The sequence below is a fragment of the Epargyreus clarus genome, unplaced genomic scaffold (genome assembly GCF_041222505.1).
Source record: "Epargyreus clarus isolate Ecla_fem2 unplaced genomic scaffold, WU_Ecla_fem_2.2 ptg000022l, whole genome shotgun sequence".
NCBI lineage: Eukaryota > Metazoa > Arthropoda > Insecta > Lepidoptera > Hesperiidae > Epargyreus > Epargyreus clarus.
Genome location: NW_027332229.1, coordinates 2335450 through 2349545, shown reverse-complemented (window position 1 = coordinate 2349545; position 14096 = coordinate 2335450). Strand labels below are relative to the sequence as shown.

At 37.8% G+C, this 14096-nt stretch overlaps 1 protein-coding gene across 2 annotated transcripts in view; it reads right to left on the bottom strand.

The window, feature by feature from the left end:
- The window catches only part of Chi (LIM domain-binding protein 2 Chi), a 69116-nt gene that overhangs the window by 38672 nt on the left and 16348 nt on the right, over window positions 1–14096 (bottom strand). For both annotated transcript variants that reach the window (XM_073085192.1, XM_073085191.1), the window contains exon 2: window positions 8122–8510. In XM_073085192.1, the coding sequence (XP_072941293.1) occupies window positions 8122–8510 (389 nt within the window). The remainder of the gene's footprint in view (window positions 1–8121; window positions 8511–14096) is intronic.

The following is a 14096-nucleotide window of genomic DNA, read 5'->3' as shown; positions in this document are numbered from 1 at the left end:
AGATGCCAGTTGTCGGCACCTATCAATATGCGAGGTCGAGCTTCTCCCTTACTGATGCTATCTTGTACAACTCGCAGGTGCTTGTACCGTTCTAAGTTGTGCGGTACGCGTTGGTGATGTAGCTGTAGTCCTTTTACTGTGCGGGCTGTCACTAAGTAGGCTTCTTGTTCGTGTACCCCTTTGACACGAACCTTGACCGCTTCGCTGTCGATCCTTCTCTGATCGTTAATACCCCTTATGTTCAGAGGTCGATTCGGTCCGCCGTTAGTGAGTTGCTTCGCTAATTCTTCGTCTATTAGCGTCACAGTAGACCCTTCGTCTAGGAGGGCGTACGTATTTACCTCCCCCCGTGGACCGCTGAGTTTCACCTCGCAGGTTTTGAGCAGTACTGATGTAATAGGCGACCTCCTTGTCGTGACGCTCATTACTAGCGCGGCTGCTTCGTCTTCCCTGCCGTCGTCCGGAGTGCTCACTGTAGTCGTAGACTCCGTTACTTTTTCTTTATGTAGTAGCGCGTGATGTTGGTAGGTACATCCGTGGACTCCGCAGGCCTTGGCTTTGCATGTGAACCTGCTGTGCTTCCTTTTCATGCATTTGAAGCACATCTTGTTGTCCTTTGCCCACTTCCATCGCTCGTTGACGTCGAGTGCTTTGAGTTTATCGCACTCAGTAGTGTAGTGTCCCCCAGTTGGACACATGAAGCATTTTCTTTCTTCCGGTTGACTTTCCCCCGCAGTGTATACGCCCTTGGTAGCAACCCGCTTTGGTGCTACTTCTCTTCTGACGGGTACCGGAACGCTTCGCTTCGTTGTGTGGGTGTACCTTATCATAAGGTCCGCTTCGGCCATTAAAAACTCGGAGAGTACTATCATTTCATTATCTTCCATGATGCGTGCTTCGTTATTGGCTGCGTACTCCGCCCATTTGCTTATGAGATGAGGACTCAGTTTGTCCATTACGTCTCGAACGAGTAGCGGGTTTCGTAGGTAGCCTCTTCTATCTATACTTTTTATCGTATAGACAATATTTTGAATCTTCACCGCGAACTCATACAGATCGGTGCTCGCGCTCCCTAATTTCGGGATCTTTTTGAGCTCTTCCATGGCCCGATCTATTATGAATTCCGGTCTTCCATATTTCATCTCTAATGTGCGCATGATGATATCTGGGTTAGATGCGGTGAATAGCTGTGACAGCACGGTTTCTCTCGCTTCCCCTCGCAGGCTGTTTCGCAGTCGAAGGAGATTTTCCGTTGGAGAGAACTTAAAGAGTCTTGTAGAATCTTCCATGGCGGCCTTATACGGTAGCCACTCGGCGACGGCTCCCGTGAATATAGGTAGTTCCGCTGTTTGGCGAGGCAACGGTCTTGAGGCGACTAGTTTTTCTAAGGTGTCGGCTAGCCGTTGAATGCCTTGGAATTTCGCGTTCTCCCCCCGTTGCTTACTAACGGGAGGGCGAACCTCTTCCGGTTCTTCCCTGTATTTCGTCGCCGTTGGTTGTTCCATGCTTCTATCCACCCAGTCTTGTACCCTTTCGTTGCATGAGCTCGCCGCATATTCAGATTCGGCTTCGATTGCAGTCATTTCGGCGGCTAATCTCGATTTGATTAGCTTTTCTTTCATAAGTAGCCGCTTCTCTTCTATAGCCGCGAGTTCTTTCTCCGCTTCGTATTGTGCCATCTTCATACGTGCGTCGATGCTTCGCTTTGAAGTGTTACTGCGAGCGGTGTGTGCCGGCGACGTAGGTCTCCGCACCGGCGATGTAGGTCTCCGCACCGGCGATGAAGTTTCACGCCTTGGTGGCGTGCTAGCTGGTCGTGCAGGTGGCCCCATGACGGACGTCCGCGTTGACGTCGCTGGTGCTGTCTCTCTCGCCCCTTCTGGCGGAGAGTGCTCCATCCTTTTTTCTTGGGAATTTCCTGCGACCGTCGACGGCGACTGCGGAGAATCTTCATAAATTCGGTGTAGCGATGGCCCTGGCGCACCCTTAGCGCCCGGGGCTGCTTCTGACTCGCTGTACCCCGATTCGGAGCGAACACGACCCCTTGTGTTCATTGCGATCGGCGTATTCATCTTGAGTCTTCTTTAAATCCGGCTTCTCGAAGGACCAATGTAGATTATGGGTTTTCAAATAAAACTCCAACTTGAATCTTCAGTTCTTTTCTTCTTGTTTTTATTCCGAGGCGTACACATTTTTACATACAAAAAGGCGAGCTTAAGTACTTATTTTGGGTACCGCAACAGGCGCAGGCTCAGTCAGCAACCGCGTCCTATTGCCGTCCCTTTCTAACATAGCCTGTCTTACTCTTACAATTCTATGCTTACACTCTATTGCTATCCTACTCTTACATATCTATTCTTATTACGTAGGACTTATATCTATTGCAATAAAATGTCTTATTTACATAGTCTTAATTACATACACAAGTTACATTAATCAACATTTACATTTAAATTCTTAGGCCGTTGTCGTCCGTAATAATAGGTAATATTAGTTTTAACAGACTTCAATAAAAATAGGTTTTGTCTCCGGTTAATTTGTATAAGGTTGTATAGACATAGGTAAGGAAGACATACTTTTCCGAGGCGTTCCAACTTAGTCCTCAGAGGACACTGTGGTTGACCTCAGGTTATTGTAACCTGATCGAAAATTCGTAAGACGGCTAAGCAAACTGCAAATGTCAAGATATCATCCTGTGTCAGCATAGATGTAAATTAGATTACACCCAGATTTTTTATTATTATTATTAAACGATCTATTATTATTATCGTGATTGTGTTCTGTTATTTGTATTACGAGATTTATGAATCTTCTAAAAATCTTTCAGCAGTCTTACGTGTCGCTTCAATACAATTTATACTACAGACAATACATATTTTTATTACATGCAACTACTTCGATGTAGAAAGGAAGCCAAACATAAAATTAAGTTAACTTTTATTTATCATTTTTTTTAATTGACATCTCGTCTTGTATACTATCTCGTATATGAAATTGTATACTTCCTTGGCTTCTACTTCTTTAAAAGTCATAAGATTTATGTATCTGAAAACAAAATAATATATCGGTTGGAGGAGAATGGGGGAAACTCTTCTTAATCTTATTAAGATGAAAAGTTGAGCAAAAATAAATTACAGTACATTTTTGCCTTTCTCTAGCTACCAAACGTCTAAATGTAATGGGTTAAAACATAGTCCTAATAAGTATCGTGTAGTTTATGTAAGCTCAATGATTCGAGGATTTCATACTACAAAAGATATTACAGGTACTCCTTATGTCAAATGGACTGAAGACTTTCTCCTACCTTATGAACTTTTCTATCTTTACGTTAAAATTGCATTAAAATCGCTTTAGCCATGTCAAATCATAGCTCGAATCGATGGAATATAACGTCTTAATTTATTTTCGTATTTTCGCTCAGAGCTCAAAAATTATAATGGGAATTAGTAATATGCGTCTCACATTATGTATTTTTAAAGCCTGTTTCATTTATTATTTTGTACTTTTTTATTACGTAAATATTGTAAATAGTTAAATGTAACCTTTAAAAATTAATTAAAAATAAATATAAATATAAAAATAAAAGGTTATGTATGTATATATAATATCTGGGCCTTTACCCCTCGACCAGCTTAAATAATAAAGAATAAGAATTACAACACAAAAATTGTGATCGAACATCAGAACATCAAACATTTTTATTAATACAATATGATATCTATTACAAATTTCAATCCTAGGTTACAACATCGATCATATTTTCCGAGCTCTCTGCAAACAATATAGGGTTTCAACGAAAAACCTGACAGTAATTGATGGGTAAATATTATAGAAGTGATATATTATGAGAAATGTTGTACGTAAAAGGGTTTTGTCAAAAATTGTCCATAAACAATAAACCTGCCAAGGAATTCTTAATTGATAAACCCATACAAAATATATGTTTTTTTATTGTACATGAAACAATTTCTTTTATAAGTGCTAGTTGCTAGTTTCTTTCGCAGCTTCTTCATTACAAAACATCTCGCGTAATTATTGTAGATTATTGACGATCAAAAAATCTGTAAATTATCTACTTTGAAACAAATAATTTCGAATTCATTTAACACTGCGCTACGAGTATTAAACGCCAGAAGTAAAACTTCTAAACCCGAACAAAATGAATCAACCTTTCTCTGCGCATCGTACCGCCCGACACAAATATATAGCTACGTACCGTTCACCTACATTTATTTGTGCACTCACACCACCACGGTTTATGGCTCGCACACCGACGAGCTTTGCGCACACAGGCTCACTTTATTTGACTCAGGATAATTTTGCGATTTTTACCGCCACGACGACGTATTTTTTTTTGTTACGTACTTTGAATTCGGTTTTGATATGTTTAAATTAAATATTTTTGTGTCTTAGGCATTAATTTTTAAATGGTTGCTTGGTTCTATCTTTATTGTGGGAACCAGTATGATTCGACTGCAGAGGTAATTCCATATTATTTCTAATGTGAAACAGTTTTTGAAGGTAGAACTCTTTGTGGTTCAACTCCGGCGGCACCACCGTCACACCTATTTCTGCCTCATAACAGCAGTGTTAAACACTGTTGTCTTATGGTTTGAAGGCTGTGGTAATCTTTTTCCAGCCAGCTTAGTCCTCACAGGTAGCGGCGCATCTGTGACCGACCTCAGGTAGGAATCGAATCCTGTCTGGGGTTGATTACAGATGTCCATGGGCGGCAGTAGCCACTTACCATCAGTTGGACCGCATGCTGGTCTGCTACTCCTATATTATAAAAAATGATAACAGTCCTACATGAAGTAGCGCACAGATGCGTTTTTACCCCTGACGGCTAAGTTGAAACGCCTCATATTAGTATTTCCACCTTACTTCACCTAAAACAACAACTTAAGGCGCTTTAATCGACCCTATCGAGTATACCCAGTCTGCTACTCCTATATTATAAAAAATGATAACAGTCCTACATGAAGTAGCGCACAGATGCGTTTTTACCCCTGAAGGCTAAGTTGAAACGCCTCATATTAGTATTTCCACCTTACGAGTACTTCACCTAAAACAGCAACTTCAAGGCGCTATAATCGAGTATACCCATTAATAGGGAATTAAGTAGCCGGAGCAAACTCAGCCTCTCAATCGGGAGGTCCGCAGTTCAAGCCTAAAAGAAGCAACTCTAATTTTTCAAAATTATTTTCGTTTTAGAAATTTGCGATAAAGGTGAACGAAAATATCGTGAGAAAACCCACACTTGAGAATTCTTAAAATTTTTTTTATGTTTATCAAGTCGAGCAATTGCGCCAGCGCAGTGGACTATGACGTATGCCTTTCACCCTGAAAGAATACTTTTGCCCTAGAGTGGGACAGTAATCTGTTAACTACGATGGGATGATCCATACAGAATCAAAATAAATAAAGCTCGGGACACAACCGATGAGATACATAGAAACTGGATAACAGGATCGTACTGGATCTGGCTGGAGCGCGGAGTGTGGTTCGACCTTAATACTATGTACGTCACAGAGCTATGTACGGATAGAGATGGCATAGCTAACAACAACAGCATCACTATGAACGAGTGATCATATTATTATTTTGTAGTACGGTAAGGCTCTTCGCATAACTGGAATAGACCAGGAGGGTACTACCATCTCTTAAAACAATATTATTTTAATCATACATTGAAATTTCGTACCACGACCTGTTTTATGAGGTATGGTACGAAACAAAATGATGATGCAATATTGAATTAAAACTTTCCTGAACTATGATGGTTTTTAAAAGGTGGTGGTATGACTCCACATCGTTATTCTAATGCGAAAAAACAGATATAATATTAGATAATATATTGCATATTATGTATGAGAAAAATCCGAAATGTTCACATGTATATCACGTAATATTAACTTATATGTAACTTGACGGAATAAATATTATAGTCCGCAATGATCGCATTTCTATCGAACATTTCTTCTACAGAGTATACACGTAAAACCTCCCATTTTTACACGCTTTATATTAGCTTCACTTGTATGTTTGTCAGTGAGTAACTCCGTTTTTCAGTAGAAAGAGATCAACATACATCCTTATAATTATGACGCTTTGTGGATGCTTAATGTGAACAGCAGTATAAATAAAACAGTAAATAATAATTAAAGAAACTAAAGAACTTGCTTTTATATGAAATTTAACTAAATAAATATAGTTAAAAAAAACTAAAAAAACTAAAAAGTAGAATATAATTTTCAATCTAGGAATCAATTAAGGAACAGTAAATTGTATAATTGTGAAAAAAGAAGCCTGGAGTGCTCGAATTATCAATTTTCGAAAAGCTCAAAAATTACTCCCTCATATTATTATGTGCGAGCCGATGTGCCACCTCTACATGAATATAACTCTGTGGCACATAGTAATCGAAGACAAGGCATCCTGCGCCAGTTAATTAAAACCAGTTAAACTTTGATAACGTTAGTATCGCGTATGCATATGACTCTAATGCACATATTACTCTATATTTATTTTTATTTGAAGGTGGTAGAACCCTTTGTGGTTCAACTCCGGCGGCACCACCGCCACACCTATTTCTACCTAATAATAGCAGTGTTAGGCGCTGCTGTGTTCCGGTTTGAAGGGTGTGGTAAGGGAGATAGACTTTTCCGAGGCGTTCCAGCTTAGTCCTCAGGGGTAGCGGCGCATCTGTGGTCGACCTCAGGTAGGAATATCTAATCCTATCTGGGGTTGATTACAGATGTCCATGGGCGGCAGTAGCCACTTACCATCAGGTGGACTGCACGCTCGTCTGCTACTCTTATATTATAAAAAAAAATATATATATATTACATGATTTTTAGCGTACCGAACCCAAAGGATAAAAAAACGGGATCCTAAAGGGACTCTATGTCTTGACCGTAATAAAAAGATTCTTTGAATTTATACAGATTGTGTATTACTATAGCCACTATAAAAACATACTAAAACCATAGATAAGTAAAGATTACTCACTCCTAACAAGAAAATGTACCCAGTTTTGACAATTGAAATAGTTGCGTAAAAAAGTTTTGCCACGTCTCCGTGCTAAAATGTTCCTAAAATATTTGAAATAATTATTTATTTATTATGTAAATTACGCAGTATTAGTTATTTATTCGTAAATTTTCTCTAAAAATGTTTTTATTTGTCAAGAATTCAAAAAAAGAACTTACTAATAAGCCGTTTGTGGCTTCATTCAATTTCAAGGCGGCGAAGTATCTTTACTAATCCATGACTAAAAGTATAAAAAGTGGGTACTTAAAATCGCAAAAGCCAAAAAAGTGATGAACTTTTAAAGTTTTCATCCCCTAGGGGATGATTTTTCAAAAATCACCTCTAGGACGGTTTCTGTGATTATAAGTTTTAAGGGTTTCGCTTTAAGAAATGGTATGAAATATGTATTGAACGGTATGCATAATGCATTATAATAATTATATTGCGTAGTAATTTAATATAAAGTCCAACTTTGTATGAATCTGGTTTTTCCAAGGCATGTGATAACATCGACTGTGCATTTTGTCACAAGTCTGCTTTTGATCAAATGCCAGATTTTTCTATAACCCTGCCGACTTTGCGCAATACAAAATCGGCCTATTTTGGTCACTTCACTTCAAAAAGTACATGTTTAAATATTTATTAGGCTTAATGTAGTAACGTTTAATATTTCGTTTTTATAATCTGGAGGTACGGCAGTGCCTCCGCCAAGTCGAGCCAAAAAGACCAAAAAAAGCGGCACGGCTGTACATTTCTTTTCTCGAAGCATTTAATTGTTAATAGTAAATTATTATGTAATTTCTTAACATCTTCCATACTGGTTACATCCTCGTGTGGCACAAACGATCACTTTAATATATTTCCTCTTATTGTTCAACTAATATTTTTTCTGTTATAATCGCTTTAAATATGTTTTACATCGTGTTTACCTTGTTTAATATTACTGTTATATAGAGATTGAATTAAACATGGCAGCGAAAGATCATAATAATTTATAGTGAGGGCTCTGAAAAATATGTATATCCAATAGTGGAATAATGTCAACAAAATTATAGACTAAATTAGAACTAAAATGAGTAAGTAGTGTACCTGTCTACAGGCGGCGGCAGCGGCGCCATCATGTGAGGGTGCGGCGGCATAGGCGGATGCGGCGGATGGGGGTGGAACGGGGAGCCCGGCGGGGCGAAGCCCGGCGCGGGGAAGTGGCCCTGCTGGGGCGGCGGGCCGGGCGGGAAGCCGCCGCCGGAGCCGGGCCGCGCGGAGGGGCTGCCGAAGGGCCCGGCGGCGGCGTACGGGCCCGCGAAGGCCGGGCCGGGGCCGGGGGTGGACGGCGCGGGGGAGGCCGCGAACGCCGGGCCCGCGGGCGAGCCGGCCGGCGGCGCGAACGACGGGAACGGCTCGCTCGCCTTCCACGCGGCCGGCACGCCGCCGCCCGCCTCGTCCAGCGCCGGCACGCGCCGTTGCAGGCCCACCGACATCTGCAATTGCCTAACTCTTAGACACAATCACAACACAACACATTATATAATTCACTATAACACGCTTCTATAGATTTCAATATTTCTAGCGCGGTACAAGTGGGATTTTTAAATCGATTTGAAAGTGACAGACAAGCCCGTAATCCTAAGTACGAACCACCGATCGTTGTTAGCTGATGTTATGGACCTTAAAAATACAGTGGTCAGTACCCGGCCTCTATAAAACAGACGAAGGTTCATTGAAGTTGCTAGTGTACCTATTTAAGGTAATAAGAGAAGATCCAAAATAAATATCTAACTTATGAGAGCCCGGTAATAAGAGATCCGCATAAATAATTTTATTGTCCGTATTTCTTTATGAAATTACTTTATTTACTTTGCTTCCCCTGGGGACTAAATTGGGACGCCTCGTCTCAGAAAGTATCTGCCTGATCGCACCCTAATAATTAGAACACAGGAGTCCTATATCTATAAGTGTGGCGATGACGCTAGTCGTACAACGGCGGGTTCTACCTTCAAACCTCCACCTTGGCCAGCGTGTTGGACTATACACGTCCTTCTTATTCTGTGCCCCTGCGAATAGTAGGTAGGTAGACGCCGGTCGAAATTTGAAGTCAAATACTGTAATTTACATTATTCGTCTAATTTATCTAACACTAGCATTTACTCGCGGCTTTGCTCGCGGTCAGAGGTTTCATCTATTTCTCGAGAACAGCACTTTTTTCAGGAGAAAATGTACTCTACGTCAAACGTAAAATTTTGACAATTTATTTATGTAGGTAAGGAGTAAAAGTGTAACAAACGAACAAACTGACGTATCAATAATATTAGTTAAGAGACTGAGAGCCAGACCCGTGCCCAGCAGGACAATAGTGAGTCGATATTGAAATAAAAATAAAACTGTATTATTAAGATTAGTAAATTATTTGCATACGAAGTCGCAGGTAAAACCTAGCAATGAACTAAGGTTAGTTTCAGAAGAGAATAGCTATGCAGTATGCACAGTGGTACGGTGGTAATCTATTTCTATAGCGTTGCACAAGACCCGCTCGTATCGTATCGCAATACGTGAAATTTTACCACAGATCAATTTAGACATAGACAATCATAATATTTTAATCATTTTAAAGACTGGTACAAATATGTTAAAAGATTTGGATATTATAGTAATTTTAAATATATTTATATTTTAATTACTTTTCCAGACAATTTAGCTTTATTTCTTTTGTTAGACAACTACCATTTTATTTAGACATATTTACATGAAAATTTAATCGAATTAAAAAAATACTCTTGTATTCAATTTTTAAGAACCAATGAAAATAATTATAAAAAAAACATATATATATATATACGGTCTCCTCCTTTTTTGAAAGCGGTTAATCTTATATATAAAATTCTCGTGTCACAATTTTAGTTATCGTACTCCTGCGAAACGGCTTTACCGATTATCACCAAATTTTATATGCATATTCAGTAGGTCTAAGAATCGGCTACTATCTATTTTTCATACCCCTAAGTGATAAGGGTTGTCCCTTAACTGTTTTTTTTTATTTATATGGCAACTCAACGTTTGTCGGTTCAGCTAGAAATATGTAAGATTGTGACTTTAATAAAGATAGAAGTGAAAATAAAGATCAGAAAAGTTTATTTTTTAAATAAATTTCATAGACAAAGCCGCTTCAGTTGCATTTATTGAAGAAAAAGTTATTGCATTTATTGAAGAAAAAGTTATAGTTTTTCAAACAGATAAAATAAAAAACATCAATTATGTTTGCCCAGCACTGTAACATGACACAAATAAGTTTTCTTACAATTTTCCGACGTTATAATTACTTCCTGACTTTATTTTATTACGTATATTCATGACAAAAGGTTTCCATCAATACTTTCCGCTACCAGTAGGGTTGCCAACTGCAAATATATTTCGAGATTGTTAATGCGGCGCAGAAGCCCTTACGTGTTAATTATTATTCCATTAATTAATAGTTGCATGTCTTTGAAGAAACCCATTTCATTGAAATCTCTATAGAAAACACGTCTGCAAGGCTAATCTTGTTCTAGTGTTTACTTTTTAAAAACGTCAAATATTGAAAAATACATAAAATTAATATTTTTTGGATACAAGAAGCCATTTCCAAAAAAGTTATTCGTTGTGAAGTCAGTCCGAAAATGCCATTCTGACGTAAATAAATCCAGAAAATTTGGACAAAATACGATTTCGTCCATGCAAAGTACACGCATGTGTACAAGCATAAGTAAAACTAAAACAAAATTAAAAAAAAAAAATTTCAAAATAATCAAAAAAGTGTGTGTGTGTCAGCTACGACGCACGATTGGAGTTTACTCCTTACGAATGATAATTATGATATATATCGAATAGAAAAAAGGGTAGGTAAATGAACGCATCTGCTAAAATGATAAGAGAAACAAACATATATCTGTAATTATTCGGATTATTTATATTACTTCAATAATGCGTATTACATAAAGTATGTTACAAAATAATATAAAATAGCGCCATCTAGTGGCAAGTTTTATAAATTGTAAGTTTGCAAGTTTATCAATCTATGTATTTTGGTTCCAAATATTATAATGGTAACTTAATATAATTGTTTATATTAAAGTAAATTTTAATATAATATAATTATTTATATTTAAAACAATGTTAAACGTTTTATAACTTAAAACTTAATTGCTTAGTTGCAATTTACGGATGAAATTTATATGAGACTCAATAAACATGTTATTATATGTAATTTGGATTGTTTCTGAATGTTTTATAATTCTAGAATTCATTTAAAACGTATTGCTAATTTTATATAACTTATTTTGAACATAATTCATTAGCAATAATTCTGTAATAAATATTAAATAATACTGTTTTGATTTTGCCCGTTTATCGTTGATAGATGGTGCTGATCAATAATGCATCCATTTTTATAAGTTAAATTAATATATCAGTAACTTACAAAAGCCTCTTTATGTTAAAAACTTATTTTGCTAATATTATATCTTATTCAATTGCTTACTGATTTTATATGTTACTCTTCTTTAAAAACGTTCATAAAAGATTGTTAATCATATTATGGCGCCAATGTTCATATTTTTCACAGTGTTTATAAATGATCAAACCTATAACTTAATTTATGCAAAAATGTAAACAAATTAGTTAATGACGTTTTAATGTTTTATATATTGCTAATTATTTTTATTGTAATAATTACTTTCATATGGGATTTGAACTTACTGTATTTTAAATTAATAAAAGCACTCTTTATTCATATTTTGGTTACCGTTACGCCTCAACTTTTCGTGTTACACTTGATTTTACTCCTCATAAAATTTCCGTACCGGGCCTTATAACTCAAATCGTTTCTTAAGGAGTAAACTCCAATTAAAAAAATATTATACAAAATCATCGGTGTATCGGTATTGTATCGTAAATATCGTAACCTTCCTGCGTAACCGTTTCCGTAACAAAATCGTTTCACCAATTTCGAGACCATTCTATCTAAAACAGAAAGTTCCAGAAAATTCGTGAAGGTAGCAACCCTACCAGCAGAAGTGCCTGTCACAAACAAGCACCGAGGCGACGGGCTGGTATAACATCGCCGTAACAGCGGCGGAATTGTTTTACTCAATAACTTACACAAGATTTCGTTATATACTACGAACATTCAGATTACGTACAATTTTTAGGGTTCCGTACCTAAAGGGTAAAAATGGAACCTTATTACTAAGCCTCCGGTGTCTGTCCGTCTGTCACAGGGTTCTATCTTATGAACCGTAATAGAGAGACACTTGATTTTTTTACAGATTACGTATAATAAGTGACCGCTATAACAAAAAATATTAAAAATAAAAACAGTCATGAAAATATACACCACATCCACGCACGTTCTGCGGTCTGGTTTATAGGGAGATATATTTTCCTAAGACATACCAGCCACAGTAGAAATATTTGTAATGTGTACCAGCTTAGTCCCTTAGGCAGACCCGCATCTCAATAGGTAGAAATCAAATCTTTTCTGGGGTTGATCACAGAAGTCCATGTGCGGCAGTAGCTACTTACCATCAGGTGGGCTGCATGCTCGTCTGCTACTACTATAGTATTACGAATGATTTTCATGTACTTTAAGCACATCCAAAAAATTAAAGACAGTTGTTTCATATTTAGATTTACTTTCGGACGGATCCGAAACTTCGGATGTTTGTAGCAGACCTTTAACATCAATCGGGCTGAAAATTAAGTAAAGTCTAACTATGGACTATAAAATAAATACCGTTATATTTTCTATATCCCTTTAGCTCGATCTCTATTATTCGTGATGAAACACAAAGCCGCCATTTGGGATTATATTACTTATTGAAACAGGTCATACAAATTTTTCTACTTTATTTTTTTGTTCCTATTGACATCTTTTGGCGTTTAATTCTTGGCGTCTTGGCGTTTAATTATAATTCGTTTTATTAATGAAACTAAACAGAGTTGCAAGCGATGGAATAAATACGATCTTTTGGATAATAAATAATTAATAGTACAATCTACTCTGTGCGATAAGAGACGTGCAATATTACGTACATCAGGCGCGTAATACTGACGAATGCAGAACTATTGGGTCAGCTGACTGCCGACTAGATTATACGCACAATACTATACATTCGTAACAGAATAGTTCTGTCTTGATATGACTCTTGTAAATTATGATCGCCTAGTACGTATATATTACAAATTGAGCATTTCTATGAAAAGATATTAGCTTAAACCGTCCAGCAAGCGACCCCGGGGAGGACAGCGGTTTGTGTGGTCGCATACCGCTGTAATCACCATGGGATGTGAGAGGAGCGTAAATTGCTAAATTGCTGCCCCCAGGGCAGAGCCCGATAGAAGGGCTCTTTAGGCACGTTAGGAGGACTCCGGTCGTGTTCCGTTGGAGATCCCGGAGTTCTCTTCCAAACGCCGAGGATGGCCACCGGGGGTCTTAGTAAGGTAAAAGTCCCACATAACCCGGCGACGCTCCCACGGCGTCGGGTACCCTTTGAAGGTTTCCCCCTCGTCACCGAAGGACTAAGTTGGAATGTCCTCACTGTGACTACCCTTCAAACAAGAACACAGCAGTTCTTGATACTGCTTTTGTAAGACACAGGTGTGGCGATGATGCCTTCAGAATGCAACTACGAATAGTTCTGCTATCTTAACGGTGATGACTACACTACAAACATACTAGTGTTCTTGTAAATTATGATCTCCTAGTATCTCGAGCCTCCTAGTACTTTGATGTCAGAATTTGTGGATGCCTTACCATCATCATACGGACCAGCTTCGTCGATAAAATAATATTTGTATTTAAATTAATTATCCTTTGAATTACAATTAATTGTGTAATTTTCCCCAAAACTATACCTGAGAGCCATTATTGGTCTCATGGGCGCGAGAAGTCATTAATATAGATTTGGTTAGCCTAATGGACTATGGCCGAAGACTATGGCCTAAGTCCTAATTCCTAGATTTAATTATTTCGCGACGTGATTTTTTTTTATCATTTGTATAAAAGTTGTATTTCTAAATTTTTGATTGTTTAT